Below are 19,887 nucleotides of genomic sequence, written 5' to 3' on the forward strand. Positions count from 1 at the left end.
TTTAAGTCACCCATTGTATTTTCAGTTCACGTGTCCTCATGCGAGAGGTGACAGCTACATAGATTCCCATGCTACTGATGTGGTTCATGCACCTTGTCGTATGTGTCTGAGCAAACTGTGGCCAGGAGTCTGTCTCCATGGTCATCCTTAGAAGGACCTGAGGACAAGAGGAATCCCAGGCTCTTCGTCCTGGGAAAAGCTTAGCCCTGCCTAGAAGATGCAAGGGAGGAAAGGGAACACCCCCAGGGTCCCCTCTCTACTTCCTTTCAGACTTCGTTTGCCTATGTTTGGGGCATTCTGAGTTACTCTGCCTTAGCAATAGTTTCTCCATATTGCCCCTTGGCTTCTCTCTCTGGCCTTTTATCCCCTTACTTCGGGTTTTTGTTCAAACCTCCCAGTTCCAGTTCAGCCTCAGCCAAGGAGCAAAGAGAGCTAGTCTGTTCTTAGAACAGTCACCGGCTTCTGGTGACCCTGGATTCCTCGGGTCCCTTCCATATTAGAATTAACAAATGTACAAGGAAAAGTCTAGACAAACAAACTGTGGGCAACAGGTGAAAGGACGAACCATGAAAGGTGCCCGTTGTTTGATCTTTGACTCCTAAAATGTCTATTTTATGGGGTTCCACTGAACGCATGGGCATTTTAGTGTTATCAAGAGCGGATAGCAGTCTGTGGCAACAGGGAAGAGCAACTTTAAAAATGTTGGAAATCAAAACTGACTAAGATTTGAATATCAATTATAAATAAGGCCTAGGTTGGGGAGGGGAGAATGGAGAAGGGGGGGAATTAAGAGTGAGCTCAGTGACATGTCTGTGAAGTCTATCGCTGCAAATGCTAACTTTAAATATCACAACAAGTGACTGGGCAAAGCTGCTTAGTATATCTGCAATAATGCCTCTGTTAGGAGCCTCTAGGAAGAATGAAGGAGGGAACTGGTATGTATACATCCCTGGCCCATCAACTCTTGGCACCAATGGTCACCAACTTTCTTTTTTCCTTAGGAGATTCTGATCACAACTGGAAAATTGCTCACGTGACACTCAACGAAGAGAAGAAATTTCGCTATGTTTTCCAGGGTACCAAAGGTGACCCTGGTAACTCAGATGGCGGTATTTACCTTGATGACATCACTCTGACAGAAACCCCCTGCCCTACAGGGGTTTGGACCATCCGGAATATCTCCCAGGTCCTTGAGAACACAGTGAAAGGGGACAGGCTCGTGAGCCCTAGGTTCTACAATTCCGAGGGTTATGGTTTTGGGGTGACCTTGTACCCCAATGGTAGAATCACCAGTAACTCTGGCTACCTGGGACTCGCTTTCCACTTGTACAGTGGGGATAACGATGTGATTCTGGAGTGGCCAGTGGAGAACAGACAGGCCATAATGACCATCCTGGACCAGGAACCTGATGCCAGGAACAGGATGTCCTTGAGTTTGATGTTCACTACCTCCAAGTACCAAACATCTTCAGGTAGGTGTTTGCACACAAGAAGAATTGCCCCTGAGTCTAGGACAGCCAGCAGAGGTTTAAAAGATAATATCATTCTTCTTACTCTCCCCTTGTGCATAGCAATGACATATTGATGTGAGTGTAGAATTATAGGTTGTTTTGGGGGGGAGGGGAGAGTTTTAACAAAGCCCTTCATGCTTATCAAAGACAAGTTGGAAGGTACAGCATAAATGCTAACGAGACTGTATGTCCTTCATCTGCAGCTATAAATGGCTCTGTCATCTGGGACAGGCCAACCAAGGTTGGAGTCTATGATAAGGACTGTGATTGTTTTAGAAGCATTGACTGGGGTTGGGGTCAGGCCATTTCCCACCAGATGCTGATGAGAAGAAATTTCCTTAAAGATGACACCCTCATCATCTTCGTGGACTTTAAAGGTACTTTGTTAGACTTCCTGGGTCAATAACCCTAGGCTCTGCCTGGTCTATTGATTTACATCGATTTTATGACAAGTCAGGGAACTAAAAATCTTTTTATATTTTTTTATTTTTTAGGACAAGGTTTTTTTAAAAAGAAAAAGACTGTGTTATAATAGCCACATTTGGCTTGTTGGTCAAAGATTCATATTTTTGTACAATGTTTTGAATATGTTGTTTGATTGACACATTAAAAATTACACACAGGGAGTTCAGGGTTTAGCTCAGTGGTAGAGTGCTTGTCTAGCAAGCGCAAGGCCCTGGGTTCGGTCCTCAGCTCTGGAAAAAAACTTAAAAAATTACACATAGTCATGCAGAGTATATCATGTGATACATTGACACATCTGTCCATTATATGACCAGAAACCCAGGGCAAGTGTATCTAACTCTTCAAACACCTATGGTTTCTTTGTAGCAAAAGCTATAATCTTTAGCTGTCCCTAGGAGAAACCAAAATTTCATCTTTTTGAAGTGTTTTCTTTGTGATAAGTTATCAGCTATGACCATATGCTGGCTTCAGTTTAGCCTCTATCCATCTCCCTTGGTTAGCATATGCTTCCTTTTTGCAAATCCAGTAAGGAAGAGTGTGACAGGATCCTTTTACAGTAAGAGAGCTGGTATCCTGAGACAAAGCCACTTTTCTTTGTAATGTGGTAGAGAAACACATTTGTTAAATATGAAAGAAAGAAGAGGCCCAGAGAACTTCCAGAAGCAGACACCCATCACAGTCAGTCACTAATCTTGAATTCTCTCACTGCCATGGTCTGGATCCTGAAGACCTTACCCACTTGAGGCAGACTGAAGTCCCCATTCCCAGCAGAAGCGTGATACCCCGAGGACTCCTTCTGCAAGGCCAGGAGCCTCTTGCCTTGGGAGACTCCAGAATAGCCATGATGGAGGAATCCCTGCCAAGAAGGCTGGACCAGAGACAGCCCAGCAGACCAAAGCGCTCAGTGGAAAATACTGGTCCCATGGAGGACCACAACTGGCCACAGTACTTCAGAGACCCATGTGACCCAAACCCTTGCCAGAATGAAGGCACCTGTGTGAACGTAAAGGGAATGGCCAGCTGCAGGTAGGTGCCAAGGTCAAGGGTGGCAAGTGGAGGATGGGCTACCATATCTGAGTCAAATTTGCTGTTCAAAACATCACAGAGGGGGCGGGGTTGAGGAGGAGGTGTTACCTGTGCAATTTGAGGACTTGCATTTTGGGTCCCCAGCACCCACATACAACATCAGAACATAGCGACACATATCTGTGACTTCAGTACTAGGAAGGTGGAGACAGAAACATCCATGCAACTCATTCGTTTGCCAACCTATCTAAATCAGCCAGCTTCTGGTTCAGCGAGAGATCCTGTCTCAAAGAATAAGGTGAAGAGCCAACTGAAGAAGATACTACCCAATGTCTATGTCTGGCAACATGTTCATGAACACATACCACACATACATACATACCCACATGCACATGTGTGTGCTCGACGACACATGCACATCACGTATATACATATAGAACATGGCAATGAGCACATTATATAAGATGTTGTTTGCCTTGACTATGGCACCAGGCCTCACAAATGGTGACCTAGGGGCTTTCTGCTCTGTGACCTGCTACAGAGAATCAAGATCAAACTTGAATCTTCATGGATGGCAGATATCTTATTATCTCTTAGTATTAGCAATAATAGTTTTAGAATTCATCAGTTCTGTCCCATCATTACGTTTTCAATAACTGTAATGGGAACACCTGATTATCATTATCTGGGTATCATGTGTCCCTCTCAGTGTTATACAACAAGATCTGATCTTATCTTGTGTCCCAGTTCTTCTTACCTTCATCTAGTATATCAGGGAAGATGAATGTACAAAGGGTAATTTGTCCCAAATTACCCAGATAATAAATGGCAGAGCTGGGACTTGCCTGTGCAATTTTCTGTACCTGGTATTTTTTTCTCTCACTTTTGCATAACAGCCTTAAGAACACATCATAAACAAGCCTGTGTAGTGAAAGAACCATCACTGCTGTAGGCGGGATGAAAGCAGATGTAGGAGGTATTCCATACAGACATGTGTCCTGTGAGTTGTTCTCATCTCTACTTTGTTTCTTTTCTCTTGAATTTTTACATGGAAATAACTTTAGGCTTGTAGGTATGTTGACACTGCACAAATACTACTAATTTCCCTGTGTCCTTCTTCTTCTCTTGTTAATATTCTCTTCTTCTTGTTAATAATCTTCTCACGTTACTATTTTACACAACCATGTTAAATCTAGCAAAGGCAAGACTTGAACATCATCAATGCAATGCTATGGGCCAGACAACAGACTTCATTTAGATTTTACCAGGTTTTCCTCAATGTCCCCTTTCTACTCCAGGACATCACAATGCATCTAGTTCCTTGTCTCCTTAGACTCTCTCAACTTGAAACAATCCTTGTCATTTGTCACTTTGACATTTTTGAAGAGTGATGATATTTACTTCATAACATTTTCCTTGTTATTGCTGTGTTGACTCTAGAATTTTTTTTCTTGCTTAGATGGACCTTATGTTTAGGTACCAGAGGCAAAGAGTACTTTGCATTCCTTATATTAACTGTTCCTGGGACACTTTCACAAACATTGACTCATCCCAGATTGGGCACCAATAACAGATCTAAGACATAGGTCTGCTAGGATTTCAGATACCACATCCAAGTAGGGACTCCTACTAGCCATACTTGTCCCAGATGGAAAGCCAGGAATTGCCATCCATGTATCAAAGGGCACAGCCCTGAAGCAGGGCCTTGTGGGATAGGCTTGCTGAAAGTAACTCAAGCTGGTGGGGTCAATCAGAAGAAATTTTGTCTGATTGCTATTATTGATTTTTAAGAAGGAAATTCCCAGGCTAGAGAGGAATCCTTTAAAGGTAAAAGAAAGCCAGGTGTGGTAGCTTACTTTTATAATGCTACCCCTTGAGAGGCTGATGCAGGAGAATTGTTGATTGAGGCCAACAGGAACTACCCAATGAGCTCCAGGCTAGTCTTCAAACCCTGTCTCAACCCTTACCCAAGGACTAAAAGAGTAAAAGAATTCCAGGGATAATATTAGGACCCCTGACTCATGAACATCCTAGCCTGCTCCATCGAGTTCTCTGTAGTTGACATGTTCAAAACAAAGGGAGAGATGGTCATTATGGAAGGCATGGAGCCCTTCCCTTAATGATCTTTATGTAAAATGACATTTTCTTTCAAGACAAAGTTTCTCTTTGTAGCCCAAGCTCTCCTGAACGTTGCTCTGTTTATCAGGCTGGTCTTGGACTCAGAGATCCACTTGCCTCTGCCTCCCGAGTGCTGGGGCCAAAGTTGTGCACCACTAATGCTCACTGCCAAATAACATTATTTAAAAACATTCCAGAGTTTAGCTAATATGCACTACTATGTTTCAATAATCTTAATTGGCACAGAACCTTCATTCTCCCAGAAACCTTGAGAGACCATTGACACTGTGGCAACTCACAGTCTCTTGGTATAGTCTGTGAGGTTTAGCATTTCAGTGATATACTAACTCAGGTTCTCTCTGGGGAGCTTCCATTGCAGTGTCTCTGAGCTAGGGTCAGGTAAAGTACTCTGTAAGTGGTCCAAACCTTCCTCCTGGATGCAAGTGGCCAAGGTCTCTCTCTTGAGACTCAGCTTCAGGGGTGAAATACCAACCACGTGACTCTGACAGTTACTTATGCTTCTTCATCTTAAATAACGGACAGCGAGAATGGCTAGATTGTCGTCCCCTACCACAAAAAGTCATGGTGTGACTAAATGAATCGATATGTATAAAGCCCGTGAATGGGCTGGAAATAGTCTGTAATTACTGGCTACTGTTATTGCTATTATTGGTGGGGTTGTTGCTATGAAGCATCTGAGGTTCAGGCGGTTTCCACTCTCTGTGTTCCTGTTCCACAGGTGCGTCTCTGGGCATGCCTTTTTCTACACAGGGGAGCGCTGTCAGGCTATGCATGTGCACGGAAGCTTGCTGGGCCTGCTCATTGGCTGCATCACTGCTTTGATCTTCTTGACCTTCATCACATTCTCCAACACTTACCAAAAGCTGAGGCAGTGAGCTGATGTCCACTAGACTGCAGAAGGGCCTCCTTCACCTAGACTTTCCTTCCAGTAGTCAGTATAATTTGGGGATATTCTTCATCAAACATGTTTGAAAGAGCCTCCAAAACCAAAGCCCCAAACCTCATGTGGGGCTCTTGCCACTCCATTTCTGTACAGTTCTGCTATCCTTCTATGAGTTTCTGGTGAATCCATTATGTCCTAAGATAACAGTCATTGCATTTTACTATAAACACTTTGCTTGCTTGACCTTCTCCCCTTAAATCACCAAGTCTAGTTGGGTAGGAGCATGTTATCCTCTGCTACCACATTGACCCCAGTGCTAGAAGCATACCTTACTGGTGTATTGTGGGTACTCAGTAAGCATTAAATGAATGAACCAATAAGCGAGTGAATAGCTGTGGTATAATAAGTCTTTTTTTCTTCCTCATATTGTAAAACATATGATTAAGTCTATTTGCAGGTGTATCAGAACCAAATACCCAGTTTACACTAGATGGGAAAACTACTGTCTTATTGCTCATGTAGTTTCTTGTGAAATGATTTCACAGATTCCTCTGGTCAGCTGAGTTTCCATGGCATGTACTTTTTTCTTGTTCTGATTTTAAGGAAAAGGCTTAATAAAACCATTAAATATGCAACACGTGTACTCTATGTCCCCAGTGTGTGTGTGTGTGTGTGTGTGTGTGTGTGTGTGTGTGTGTGTGTGTGTGTGTGTGTGTGTAGGTAGGTAGGTAGGTAGGTAGGTAGATGCCCAAAGACCTCTTTTTCCTATTCTAAAATTTTAAAGTTTATTTGGGGACTGGAGATGTACTTGAGCTTGTAGCATGTTTGCTTAACAAGCATAAAACCCAGGGTTGCTTCCCAGCTCTTTACAGCTTGTTAGCCCTCACCTGTAATCCACCATTCTGGGCAGAGGCAGGCAGATCAAGAGTTCAAGGTCAACCTCAAGTACAAGCTTCAATAAGAGCTACATGAGACCCTGCATGATGATGAAAGTTTATTTTCTATGGTATCCATGTATAACTGTATTACATTATTATATTACATTGACAGACCAAAGGCATCAGGTAGAACTTTATCATTTTTTAAAATTTTATCTTTAAATCCTTTTTATTACTTTTATTTTTTATAGTCCAGTTTTTGCCCCCCTCCCACAGTTCCTCATCCCATTTCTCCTCTCCCCTGTCACCAAGAGAATAGGTTGCTGTTCCTCCTTTCCACCAGGCCTCCCTTCTCCCAAGGGCCTCATATCTCTTGAGTGTTAGAATGATTTAAGGAGTATCTTTAGATACTTTGTCTCTCTGTAGTTCCAAGCTGATAAAATGCAGCTCAAATAGGAAAGTTCCAAGATGGACCCAATAAACAGGAATGTTTTCAATTTCCCTCATCAGCCAGCAAAGAGTTGGTGCTTGATGTTTAATGACAGAAAAGATCCCCAACAACCTGAGTGGTCCAGGATTTAGGTGGCCGGACTTCTTAGGCTCAGACTTCACTGCTTTTCCACAGAGTTAGCATGCCTTGGAACAAATGTGAGGGTAAAGGAAGAGTTCCTTCCATGCAAAGATAAGAGAGTACCTTGTGGGGAGCCACAAAAGGACACAGAGCACAGCCACTTGTGTGTAGCTCTTTCTATCCTGCATAAGCTGATGCTAAGGTCCTATTCCCCAATTGGTTCTTGATCTATTGGTAAAGAAGCCATGGGACAATTGTTGGGCAGAAGGAATAGGGAGGACTTTCAGGTCCCTACAGGCAAATGGCAAATGAAGAGGGAAGAGAATAGATTTGCTATGCTTAAGAGGAGAAATGTGAACCGGCCATGTGAGATATGGGGGAACCACAGGTGCTTCTACAGGTGGGAGATTGGGGATGTTAAGCTGGAACTGAAGGTGCCTGAGCAACTGAAGTTGAGTGCAGATTCAGGGTGTTGAGCTGAGAGCTCTGAGAAGAGCATGTTAGTCGAGGTAGATTGGAGGTGCCCAGCAGTTGAGCCAATAAGGCAAATTGAAATTGAGCAACTCTGTGTGTGTGTGTGTGTGTGTGTGTGTGTGTTTGTGTGTGTTTCATCCATGGATCCAATATTATCTGGATCAGGGCTGGTAGTGCTGTCCATTTCCAGAGCTCTGGTGGAGTAGCAAAAGCTATACACAGCAGACACTCTCCAACTAGAGACAGCAAACCATGCCTGGGAGCACACCCACCCCTCAGAAGCAGTTGCTATCCATGGCAGAGCCCCGTGTCAGGGTTTCCAATTTAGTATGTCTGCAGTGGTCTGGTGATTTGCGTTTCTAAAAGGTTACCAGGTGCTGCTGGTGCTGCTGGTCTTCTCCATGAACCTTAAGAGATAATTGATGTTCTAGTGAATAGGAAACAGTCAGCAAATCAAGCATCCTGGATGTAGACTTGAACCAAGTATCCAGGCAGCCCTGCATGTTTTTTAAAGCAGTTCTTAGGCTTTAATGATTTGATTCCATCCGGATACTCAGCTTTACCATCTCAAGGTTTATGTAGCATTCAGAAAAATCCATCCACAGTTCAGAACCCGCGGTCTGGCTTAATCACCAATGGAATCCTCTACCTAGTGAGGGAGATCAGGGACCAAATAGGGTCCTAGTTTAAGTTGGTTTCTCTGTTCGGGTAATTCAGCCTCTTTGATGGTTTGTATATGCTCGGCCCAGGCGGTGGCAATATTGGAAGGTATGGCCCTGTTGGAGTAGGGGTGTCCTTGGAGTAGATGTGCCATGTGGGTGTGGGCTTTAAGACCCTCATCCTAGTTGCCTGGAAGCCAGTAGCCTGCTAGCAGCCTTCTGATGAAGATGAAGAACTCTCAACTTCTCTCACACCATGCCTGCCTGGATGTTGCTATGTTCCCACCTTGATGATAATGGACTGAACCTCTGAACCTGTAAGACAGCCCCAATTAAATGTTGTCCTTATAAGGGTTTCCTTGGTCATGGTGTCTGTTCACAGCAGTCAAACCCTACAACAGCCTCACCAATACAAAGAGCATGTCTAATATTCTTCACACAAGTAATAAGCACCACCCCCATGCTATTTGTTTTAAGTTATTTTCTTTCTCCTTTCCTCCCCCTCTTTTTCTTTCTTTATTAAAACAAGAGCTTACTACGTAGCCCAGACTAGCCTCAAATTCATTGCAAGCTTCTCGAGTGTTTGGATCACAAGTGAGGACCACCTTGCTTGCCTTCATGTTTCTTAAACTATTGTTGTCTTGAGATGTTATGATATCTCATGGGCTTTAACCTAATGCAGTTGCATTTTAAAATTGATTGAGAATTTCAGAACATGCAAGTAGCATGTTCTGATTGAACCCATTCTCAGTCCCTTCTCGTTAACCCCCCACACTCTAGGGAATCCACTTTATGCCAGTAGTACCTGTGTGGGAGTAGAACTGTCCACTAAAGAGTGGCCGGGCCTATCAGGGGCATAACCCTGAAGAAAACTGACTCCCTCTGCTAGCAGCCATTAATTGCCAATATGCCGTTTAGGAGTGGGACTTTGTGAGCCCCTCTCCTTCCACACTAGAATTTGCCTGACTTTTGGAGACTGCTGATAAAGATCTTCAGATGATAAGTAATAAGAATCAGAGTGACTGTTTCTTCTAGCAGCACCCTGGGAAGGCACTCTTCCACCTCGTCTGGGGAGCACTGATTTTAGTGATGACGTATCCTGGCAGAAAATTGCCTTGAGCCCATTTATAAGCAAATCATAGCCTAACTCCTTGTGTGCAAGTCCCTCCTTTCTTCTGGATTACATTGGCCACCTTATGACTTGACAGAATCTCAGGAACACCACATCCAGTACCTGCCTGGAGTACACTGGGGACAGTGAGAAAGAATAGGTGCAGCAGGTGAGTCACTTAAGGACTGAACCTCTCACTCCCAGTGGATTTCAGAAGATTATCAGAAGACAGGCATTTGCAAAGAAGCTTTGAAATATGAGCTAATCTCTATCTGACACTATCTACAATCTTTTTTGCTTATTTTTCTTTATACTGGATACTGTCTTTTGTCTAACTACTCCTCTATTTCTACTGCTACATGTTCATGAAGACAGCTAAAATGGCGCAACACTGTAACTATAACTCCACCGGACCCAACAACAGCTCTCTTCTGGCCTCAGAGACTCCTGTGTACCCTTGCACATTTTCACACACAGAAACAAATATAAGTTTGTTTGTTTGTCTGTCTGTCTGTTGTAAGATGCATGGTGTTTATCCTATGGTAAGTACTATTTGCCAGACTGTTGAAAACACAAGTGTATATTAGAGATAGTGAATACGATGCTCATGACCAACCTCTGATAAATACTGATGTAAAAGAAAATGACAGGAAAGAGTTGACAGCAGAAGACAGCCCAACAGGGCATGTGCCTGCCTGTGTGTATGTGTAAGTACTGATGTGAGGGGTTTGACATAGAAGGACAGCAGTACAGGGTGTGTGTTTGCATGTGAGGGAGCACATGGATGTGTTTGTAAGAGATGGAGCTCACAGTGATCCTCAGGTCTAGAGACAGGCCTTCTTCAGTGTTACCCAGGGTCAGTCCTGAATCTCAGAGTGATCTGAGACATAAACTCATTTGGGTCGAAGCTTCCCTCAGGGGCTAGACAAATTTAGGACAATTGGACCCATGTGTGACCCACTAGCTCCATGGAAAGTAGTAATGCCTTAAGATTTCTCTCAGCAAGAGAATTAAGAAAGGGAGGAGCTGGGGTTGGGGATTTAGTTCAGTGGTAGAGCACTTGCCTAGGAAGCGCAAGGCCCTGGGTTCGGTCCCCAGCTCCGAAAAAAAGAATCCAAAAAAAAAAAAAAAAAAGAAAGAAAAAAAGAAAGGGAGGAGCCTGGCCAGGAGTGGCAGTGCATGTGGAGACTCTCAGGACTTAAAAGACAGAAGGCTGGAGGGTCAAGGCTTCCAGGAGTTCAGTTACATGCTGAGTTTGGGGTCAGCACAAACTATGTGTAACCCTGTCTCCAAAACCAAAAGACAAACAATTAACAAAACAGAGTCTAAAGACATTGGGAGGAAGACATGAAGAGAGTTCTGAAAGCAGGGGCAGGTTCTTAGCATAGGCAAAACGACCATCAACTATTTTCTCAGGAATAGACACCCGTAAACCCTAGCTCTCCACGTGGCCACTGAGAGCAGCTTCCATAAGCTCCCTCCTCCTGGTCTTGCTCCCCCCTCAATCTCTCCCTCTTCCCCTACAGGAGGTGAGGTGCACATCTAAGCTTGCCCAACAGAACAGAAGTATTAATGTTGCCTGTCAGCATCTCTTGGCCTTACTTTAGTCTTGGCTCACACATCCTTAGTTACTTCCTTCATCCCAAGGACTGATAAAAGCTGAAGGCCAGAAGGGAAGCTGCCCTGAGGACGGGGAGGAGGTGAGGGTGGGGAGGAGGTGAGGGTAAGGAGGAGGTGAGGGGGGGATCAAAGGAAGAGGAATTTCAAAATTCCTGAGAAGGCTTGGAGCCGATGTGGTCTGTTAAGCAGCTTACTAAAGAGCTTCTTTGTGTGAAGTAAAACTTAACTGAGGAAAAACCGCAATTCTGCCAGAGCAGCCGACAGCTGAGGCTAAGCCAGTCACGATGCCTCCAATTGCATCTGGGTTAGCCTCAGAGAAGTCTTTTCTCCCAGGTTTGTCTTGGAATGAAATAAACATGTGGAGGGAGACAGAGTCACCAAAGGAGACCTGAGAACTCTGAGAACAGTGCCTGAGCCTGAACTCTCTGTGTCTGAACCTATAATTCCCCAAGTGGATGGGAGCTCACAAGTCCCTATTTCTGCTTAAACTAGTTTCGTCTGTGATTCTGCCCTTACTTGTCAATGAGATCCTTGATTGATGCTATGAATGTGGCATAACTGTCAAAAGTAAAGATAGAAAATAATAGAATTGATAAAAGGATTAAACGAGTTGAGTGATATGTAAAGTCTCTGAAGCTCACCAGACTCTCAAAGTGTTTTATGAATTTGTCTTCCATTCCGGTTAGAATGCATGGGTTTGGTTTGAAACTCAAACCTTAGTCAAGTTAGCATGGGGTACTTGCAGCAGAAAAGGTTCACTTGCCTCCATGCCTAGCTTGGTGGCCTCTAGGGGAGGCCATGTCGGTTTTCTTTCACAGAATCACTCTTTGTAGGTCAACCTACAAAGTATTTCCATGGATAGCCACACACTCAGAAGTTTATGGGCATATCAACTAGAGTCAGGGCTCTTGAAACAAGCCAGCAAAACATCGAGGAAGACATGAATTGAGGTGTTCTACTGGGGAAGGAGTGAATCTGGGGAGAGTAATAGAGAGAAGTTGGGGATGTGACCAAATGACCCTCAAATGTGATCAAAATACATTGTATGACATTCTCAATAAAAAGATATATTGTGTCTTTGTGATTCTTCTGTTTCTTTCATGTGTGTGATGTGTGTGATGTGTGTGTGTGTGATGTGTGTGTGTGTGTGTGTGTGTGTACATGCTCATATAGGTGTGTAGAAGCAAAAGATCTATGTTGGATATTGCTTCCCAACTGTCTCTACTTCTCAGGTCCTCAAGCTTGCAGAAGAAGCATTTTACTGACTGAGACATCTTCCCAGCTCCCGGGAGTCTTTTCAAAGCCTCCTAACCATAAATTAAATATGAAGTGTAGAAGGTGTATGTTTTTTATTTCTTTTATTATTTGTGGAGATTCTACCTGAGCCTCAGAATATCCACAGGGAATGTCTCAACATGACAACAGCTGACTTACTCGGTCATGTCTGGGTTCTAGGTCTGATCTGTTTGTTAGCTCTGTAAGAACCCCTCAGCTCTTGGTAGAGATTGTCCCAGTGCCAGCACCATCATTGCCACCATTATTTGTGGAAACTGAGTCACAAGGATGACTTTTCCAACGCGTGCGCGCGCACACACACACACACACACACACACACACACACACACACACACACATTTTAAAAAGTCATCAGTTTCAGTAGGCCATGCAAGGTAGAAAGACACACACAAACTACCAGGCTTTCAATCAGGGATCAGCAGCAGCTATGTCACTGTCATCTGACTGCCCATGCAAGTGAAGCAAGAGTCAAATGACCCAGACGACCCTGCTTCAGTCTGGAAAAAGATGTAGGAGCCAACTCTGTTATTACAGTGTCTCAGTCCTCCCCATTCTCTGTTTAAACGCAGCCTCGAAAAACTCACACTTCATTGGAAATGAAGTGATTTCTGGGAAATCACATTTTCCTTCTCTGTGGTAGCCAACCACCTGAGATTGCTTGACAGATCTGTGCCAAGAATTAAAAAAAGAAATCTTCAGCATCAAAGACACACAGGAAGTTCACTTGAATGACAACAAATGTTTAGGGGTGGCCATGCTGCTTTGTTCAGGAAGTGCACTCGGTGGCTAATCGGAAGTCTACCATTGATGCCATTCTTTCAGACTGACAAAGGAAGCCGAATTTGTCCAAAACATTTGTCGCCTGCCCCTGAGTAAAATCATAAAATGACATTAAGCTTGAGTTAGATTTAACTTGGGACTGGAAAGATGGCTCAGCTGTTAAGAGTACTGGCTGCTCCTCAGAGGACCTGGGTTTGATTGCCAACAGTCAAATCTAACCTGTTCATAATTGCCTGTAGCTCCAGTTCCAGAGGATCCATGCCATTTTCTGGAACGTGTGGATACCAGGCATATATATGTGGTGTACAGACATGCATGCAGACAACACACACACACACACACACACACACACACACACACACACACACACACACTTTTTAAAAAATAAATACAAATAAGACAGCTTCTCTACCTTTTTCCCTTTACAACTCATTCTCCCTCCCTCTCCCTCTCTCTCTCTTTCTCTCTCTCTCTCTCTCTCTCTCTCTCTCTCTCTCTCTCACACACACACACACACACACACACACACACACACACATTCTGTGGCCTAACAACTCATCCTCCTATGCAAACCTGTTTGCACTGAAGCAATGACAATAGGTTGGAATACAGTGAGGTTCTCATGTTTGCTGTGAGACACTGCATTTACCTCTCAACTCTAGAGATGCATGGCTGTGGGAACGTTCCGCAAGTGGCTAATGTCTCTGTGTTTACTTTATTCAGTCTGGAAAGTGAGGAGAAAAAGAATATTTACTTATGCCTTGGTTCACTTTCTATTGCTGTGGTTAAGACCTGGCCAGAAGCTTCCAAGTCCTGATCACAGTTCATCACTGGGGGAAGCCAAGGCAGGTACGTGGAGGCAGGAACTAAGAGAGACCTCGGAGAGGTGCTACTTACTGACCCTCACCCCAGGCTCTTGTTCAGCTTGTTGTTTGTTTGTTTACTTTTACTTATATGAGTACACTGTAGCTGTCTTCAGACACACCAGAAGAGGGCATCAGATCCCACTACAGATGGTTGTGAGCCACCATATGGTTGCTGGGAATTGAACTCAGGTCCTCTGGAAGAGCAGCCAATGCTTTTAACCATTGGGCCATCTCTCCAGCCCCTCAGCTCTATCCTAGGGCCACAGGGATAGCATGGCACTGCCCATAGTAGGATGAGCTAACCCTCAGTAATAAACAATCAAGAAAATGCCTCATGGACTTGCCAACGTGCCAATCCGGAGAGAGCGTTTCCTTAATGTAGGTTCCCTCTTCTCAGAGGATCCCAGCTTATACTGAGTTGACCAAAACTAACCAGCACAATTGTCCCCTTGTAAAGTTGTCACACAAACAAATCCTAATCAAACCATTACCTTTCATTTGTTTATCCACAGGATCTCATATTAATCTCACAATACAAAACTAATTCTTAAAAGTCCCCTTGTCTTAAAGTTTCTCAACAGTGTAATAAAGTCCAAGTTCTCTTTCAAAATCGAATGGCTCAGCCACGTGGCACAAGCCTTTAATTCTAGCACTTGGGAGGCAGATACAGGTGGACCCCTGAATTCAATGCCAACCTGGTGGCCACAGAGCCAGTTCCAGGACAGCCAGGACTACAAAAAGAAACCCTTTCTCAAAAAAATGAATAAATTAATTCAATGTGATGCCTCTTTGAAAGTCTAAATTCTCTCAACTATGGGCTCCTGTAAAACCAGAAACAAGATAAATATCTTCTATTCCAAGAGGGAAGAACCAGGGCACAATTACAATAAAAGCAAAGCAAAACCAATATCCAGCAGTATTGATCAAATCCTGTAGTTCAATATACAACACCCAGTACCCACAATCCTCAGGTTCCAATTACTCCATCTCTGCCATATGAAACACACACAGTTTGTCTTACAGACTCAGAGCCATTCCACACCATGTCCTTGGTGACTGTCCCACGCGCAACCTCTCGCCGGCAAGAAACACGCGGGTACATAGAAATCCTTGCCGTGACCAAACTTTTATTTTAATCTTAAAGAGAAGCCTCGCCGCGCCAACATGGCACGCTTATATACACCCTAGCATGGCGCATCCACACCTGATTGGTTGTTTACCCATGATCTCATAAGGCACGCCCCGGAGTGGGCAAAGACCTGGTACGAAGGCACTCTTGCACATGCGCAGAGTTAACTTCCTGAAAGGGGGCCGGCTGGCGCGGCGAAGGCTGGCGCCATCTTGTAATGGCGGAGGCTATCCTGGCCTTCCACGTGGGGCGCAGTGGAAGCCAGCGCCATCTAGTGGTGGTGAATGTTATTGCGGCCCTCTACAGGTGACCATCCTCCAGTCTTGGTATCTCCAATCTGCTGGAGTTATCTCTGCAACCGGGGCTGCTCCTTTACCACTGGTCTCTTCTCTTTTCAGGAACAACCGTCTTGCCTCATGGTACCAAGCCTCGCCTCTCTCCCTGGTCTCTTCAGTCCTGGGGTTTTCACTGCAAATAATGCTACACCTTCCCCAGTGGCTTCTTATGGACTCTCTGTAGGGACTCAAATCCTACCACACAGTGCCAAGTCCCAGACACATCGCATGACTCCTACACTCTTGAAGTTTCTTATTGAACTCAAACCCATACAACCTAGGGAGACTTACGTATTATCAAGTTTATTGCCAGATCACGATAACATGTCCTGCCCCCTGTCTAGATCACAGCTCTGTATGCTGACCCCAAGAAAATATTCAGAGAAGATTCCACCACAGTGATGTTGTTCTTTTCCTAATAACAACTGATCTTGTAGCCTCAGCGGACCCCAGTAAGGCTTCAGTGATCCTGGTGGCTTGCTAATCATAGCTGACTGTATAGCCACAGCTGACGAGAAACCACAGATTTTTAATCCAAATATACCATACAAATGGCCCTGTCTTAGGGTTTCTGCTGCTGGGATAAAACACCATGGCCATAAACAACTTGGGGAGGAGAGTGTTTTTCATTTACAGCTCTAAGGTCACACTCTGTTGCTATGCTAAGTTGGGGTAGGAACCTGAAAGCAGGAGCTACTGCAGAGGCGATGGAGGAGTGCTGCTTACTGGCTTGCTCCTCATTGGTTTAGCCTGATTTCATCTTGTCCCCAGGACCACCAGCCCACCAGTGGCGCCACTAACAATGGATTTTCCCCTCCCTTGCCTACAACCAGATCTTTTGGTCTCAATTCAGAGTCTCTCTTCCAAGATGCCTCTAGCTTGCTTCAGGCTGACAAAATCAACCGGCATAGGGCCTAATTAAAGTCTTTGCTTCATTTTGAAACTTCACAATCCAGGCCTCCATCATCTGCACAGCTCTCAGCATTACCTTCCAAGTTCCCACAGAACAAGCACCCCTTAAGTACCCAATGGCATCTCAGCTGAAAATCTCAAACACTCCCACAACCCCCTGAACAACATGGTCAGTCAGGTCTGTTGTAACAACTCAGTTTTGGATTGCTAGAACCCCGTGCCTCTTCAACAGGGATTGCGTATGAAGTTTGCCTCTTACTGAGATTGTGTTCTGTGGTAAACAAATATCCAACATAAGAGGAAAGGTGTAAGATCTACTCTTTGGGGATAGAGCCAACCTCCCAAGACACAGGAGATCTGCCCTCACACATTAGGAAGTTATCTGTTTCATTCCGTAAAGCCAATTCAGTTTGTCCCTCTGCTCCAAGTGTCAGCCTTCCCACTTCTCTTCCTGGCTCCCGCTTTGGCAATGTGTGCCTAGAGGGCAGATGAGAAGCTTACCATATGGCATCAGCTGCTGGCTAGACTAAAGACAACCCTAGACAGCTGAAGATTCCGTGTGGGTTGAAAATTGAAAGCCTGTCCCAGTTTTAAAAAAATAATAACAATAGCCTAATTTTAAACAATTGATGTAAATTCATTGTACGGAGTGGTAAGTTTCATAGTGACATATAAAATGTTTTATTTTTAAAACTCAGGCATATGTGTGTATGTGCAAATGGCTGCCGGTAACCACAAGGCCAGAAGATGGCAGTGTGTCCCCTGGAGCTGGTATTACAGAGGTTGGCCAGAAGATGGCAGTGTGCCCCCTAGAGCTAGTGTTACAGAGGTTGTGAGGTGCTTGACATGAGTACTGGGAACTGAACTTGAGTCCTCTGGAAGATGTCTGGTGAACCGTCTTCTAGTCTACAGAATGACATCTGAGTTAAGTACAATCTGCACTGCAACCATATTTACCCCATTACCCTCCTTTCTCCCTCCTCCCTACGTCTGCTTTCTGCTTCTCCCTTCCTCTTCCCAAATAGTCTCCATTCTATTTATGTGGTGTGTGTGTGTGTGTGTGTGTGTGTGTGTGTGTGTGTGTGTTGAATCTAGGAGATGTTTGTCTTCCTGGATCAGGCTTACATTTCATAACATAACCATCCCCAATCACATCCAATTTTCTCCAAATGACATAATTATACTTTTCTCTGTGACTGAATAAAACTCTTTGATGGCTGAGGTAGAAAATGGAATAGGGGAATTCAAATTTTTCTTTTACAGCTTCACTCATGGAGAAAGTGTTTGTTCTCAGGAAACATGGAAGGCCTCAACCCAAGCTTCTTCCTTAAATGTCTTCCAGAATTCTGTTTGAAAATGTGGGATAGTGGTGATGGCTTATGTGCACACAAGTGGGGGCAGGGTGGAGTGTGGCACCATTTCTGGGAGCATCTCTAGATTTGATTGATCGCATAAATAAGCTTTTGGTAGGGCAATGGAGAGTTATATATGTATTATAATATATGTTAATATATTAACATATATATGTATATATTACACACAAATGCCTACAAATGCCCTATGTATGGTTCAACTGTATGTGTGCACACCTCTCTGTGTTTCCTAACTAGTCCCTGTAAAGATCACAATGTCACAGTGGAAGGAGGTGGTCCAGGTAAAAAGGTAAAAAGTCTGAGCTCATGGCTGAGTTTTGAAAACCCACCAATCCCTGAGCTTGAAAACCTACTAATCCCTGAGCTCGACCCAAGCTTAGGACTTGAAATCCCACCAATCCCCGCCCTGGATATTTCCACCCTGGAAAACGCCATTCCCAAGAAACTCTATGTAAAGCCCAATTCCTATTCAGTTCTTTGCTGTTTCTCGATTGAGCAGAAGCAGCCACTCTCTTATGTCTTTTCCAGTAAATCTGTGTGAGGTCTGTTGTGTGTGCATCTGCTATTCTTTAGTTCCCAACTGCCAGGATATCTTTCCCCTCAAAGTTGTATCAGGTACATTGGGAAAACTGTTCCTTTTAGAGCTGTAACATTTACAGGCAGGGGTGAGGGGTGGGGAGTGATTTCTTCATTCCCCACACCTGTCGTGCAGTGCTGGACTTCATTCTGGACTTCATTCTGTTTAGCTGACCAAAGTTACATCGCTGTGTGTTGTCCACCAGAGACCCTCAGCCTCAGGCTCCACAAAAGAGACACATCCTCTAATGTCCACCAGGTGGTGACCAAGCTTCAGGAGAACCAAACAGGGTGGACCACAGGCCACACCACTGAAGCCAGCTGCCGCTTACTAGCCCTGCTGGAGATGTGAGAGAGGATGCTGATTCAGACAGCTGTGAAAAGGCTTCTGCGGCATGGGGAAAGTCTCATGGTTCCAGAAATGCCAGCAAATGGATGTAATACTTTTCTTCAGTTAATCCAAATCAAACACCTCTTTCTACAACTAAGGGCAGAGTGGTGGGAGAGGGAGGTACTGAATGGCAGGATGGGACAGAAGATGACACTGATCAAAATCGCTCCCAAAGAGGGCAAGTATGAAGACATTCTTGAATTCTATTGTCCAGTGCTGCCAGAACTGGGGTGTGACAGCAGTCTTCCCAGGCCTTGCCCTATGGGTTCCTGTTGCCTTTTATGGCCCCCACCCCACCCCTGCTGCATTCCTTGGGATAGTCCATTTTTATTCTGTAATAGTTGCCATCACAGTTAACTGAGCTCCGGATTAGAGAATAAAATCCCTGAGAGGGGAACATTTGTGAATCTCTGCCCAGGTCCCATTTGTGAAAAGTGTGTCCTGGACATTCTTCATTCTCACTTTATCACCCAACAGCCTGTGTGGAAGGGGTTGAGCGTGTGACTTCTGTTTTAGCTTTGTCATGGGTTCCACCAATAAGATTTTGGTGATGAGGAAAGAACCCCACAACTGAGGTCTTTTGTGACTCTCCAGTCTGTGAAATGGTCTTTGGAAATAAATTGTAGGTGTCTTACTCAGAGTGGACTTCAGCCATTGTAGCTACCTGCCCTCTTCGTGTAGACTTTCCCACTCCAGAAGCACAGGTGCAGGAGCCTTGCCAACCTCAGCTTAGATGAATGTGCTAGAAAATATTTATGTGTATAGGACACGGGGGATTGTACTTCAGTCAACCAAACCACACATGTTGGAGCAGACGTGAGTTGATTTATTTCCTAGATATTGAGGTCCCGTTCACTTTGCTTCAAGGACCCTGTTTAAAGCACCTGCACGA

At 44.4% G+C, this 19,887-nt stretch overlaps 1 protein-coding gene across 1 annotated transcript in view; it reads left to right on the forward strand.

Moving 5' to 3' along the window:
- The window catches only part of Mep1a (meprin A subunit alpha), a 29,514-nt gene extending 22,858 nt beyond the window's left edge, over positions 1 to 6,656 (forward strand). The window contains 4 exon segments of the mRNA NM_013143.1: positions 1,002 to 1,472; positions 1,715 to 1,888; positions 2,705 to 3,002; positions 5,860 to 6,656. Coding sequence (NP_037275.1) covers positions 1,002 to 1,472; positions 1,715 to 1,888; positions 2,705 to 3,002; positions 5,860 to 6,016 — 1,100 coding nt within the window. The 3' untranslated portion in view covers positions 6,017 to 6,656.
- The last annotated feature ends 13,231 nt before the right edge of the window (positions 6,657 to 19,887 follow it).

Source organism: Rattus norvegicus, chromosome 9, assembly GCF_036323735.1.
Source record: "Rattus norvegicus strain BN/NHsdMcwi chromosome 9, GRCr8, whole genome shotgun sequence".
Classification (NCBI taxonomy): domain Eukaryota; kingdom Metazoa; phylum Chordata; class Mammalia; order Rodentia; family Muridae; genus Rattus; species Rattus norvegicus.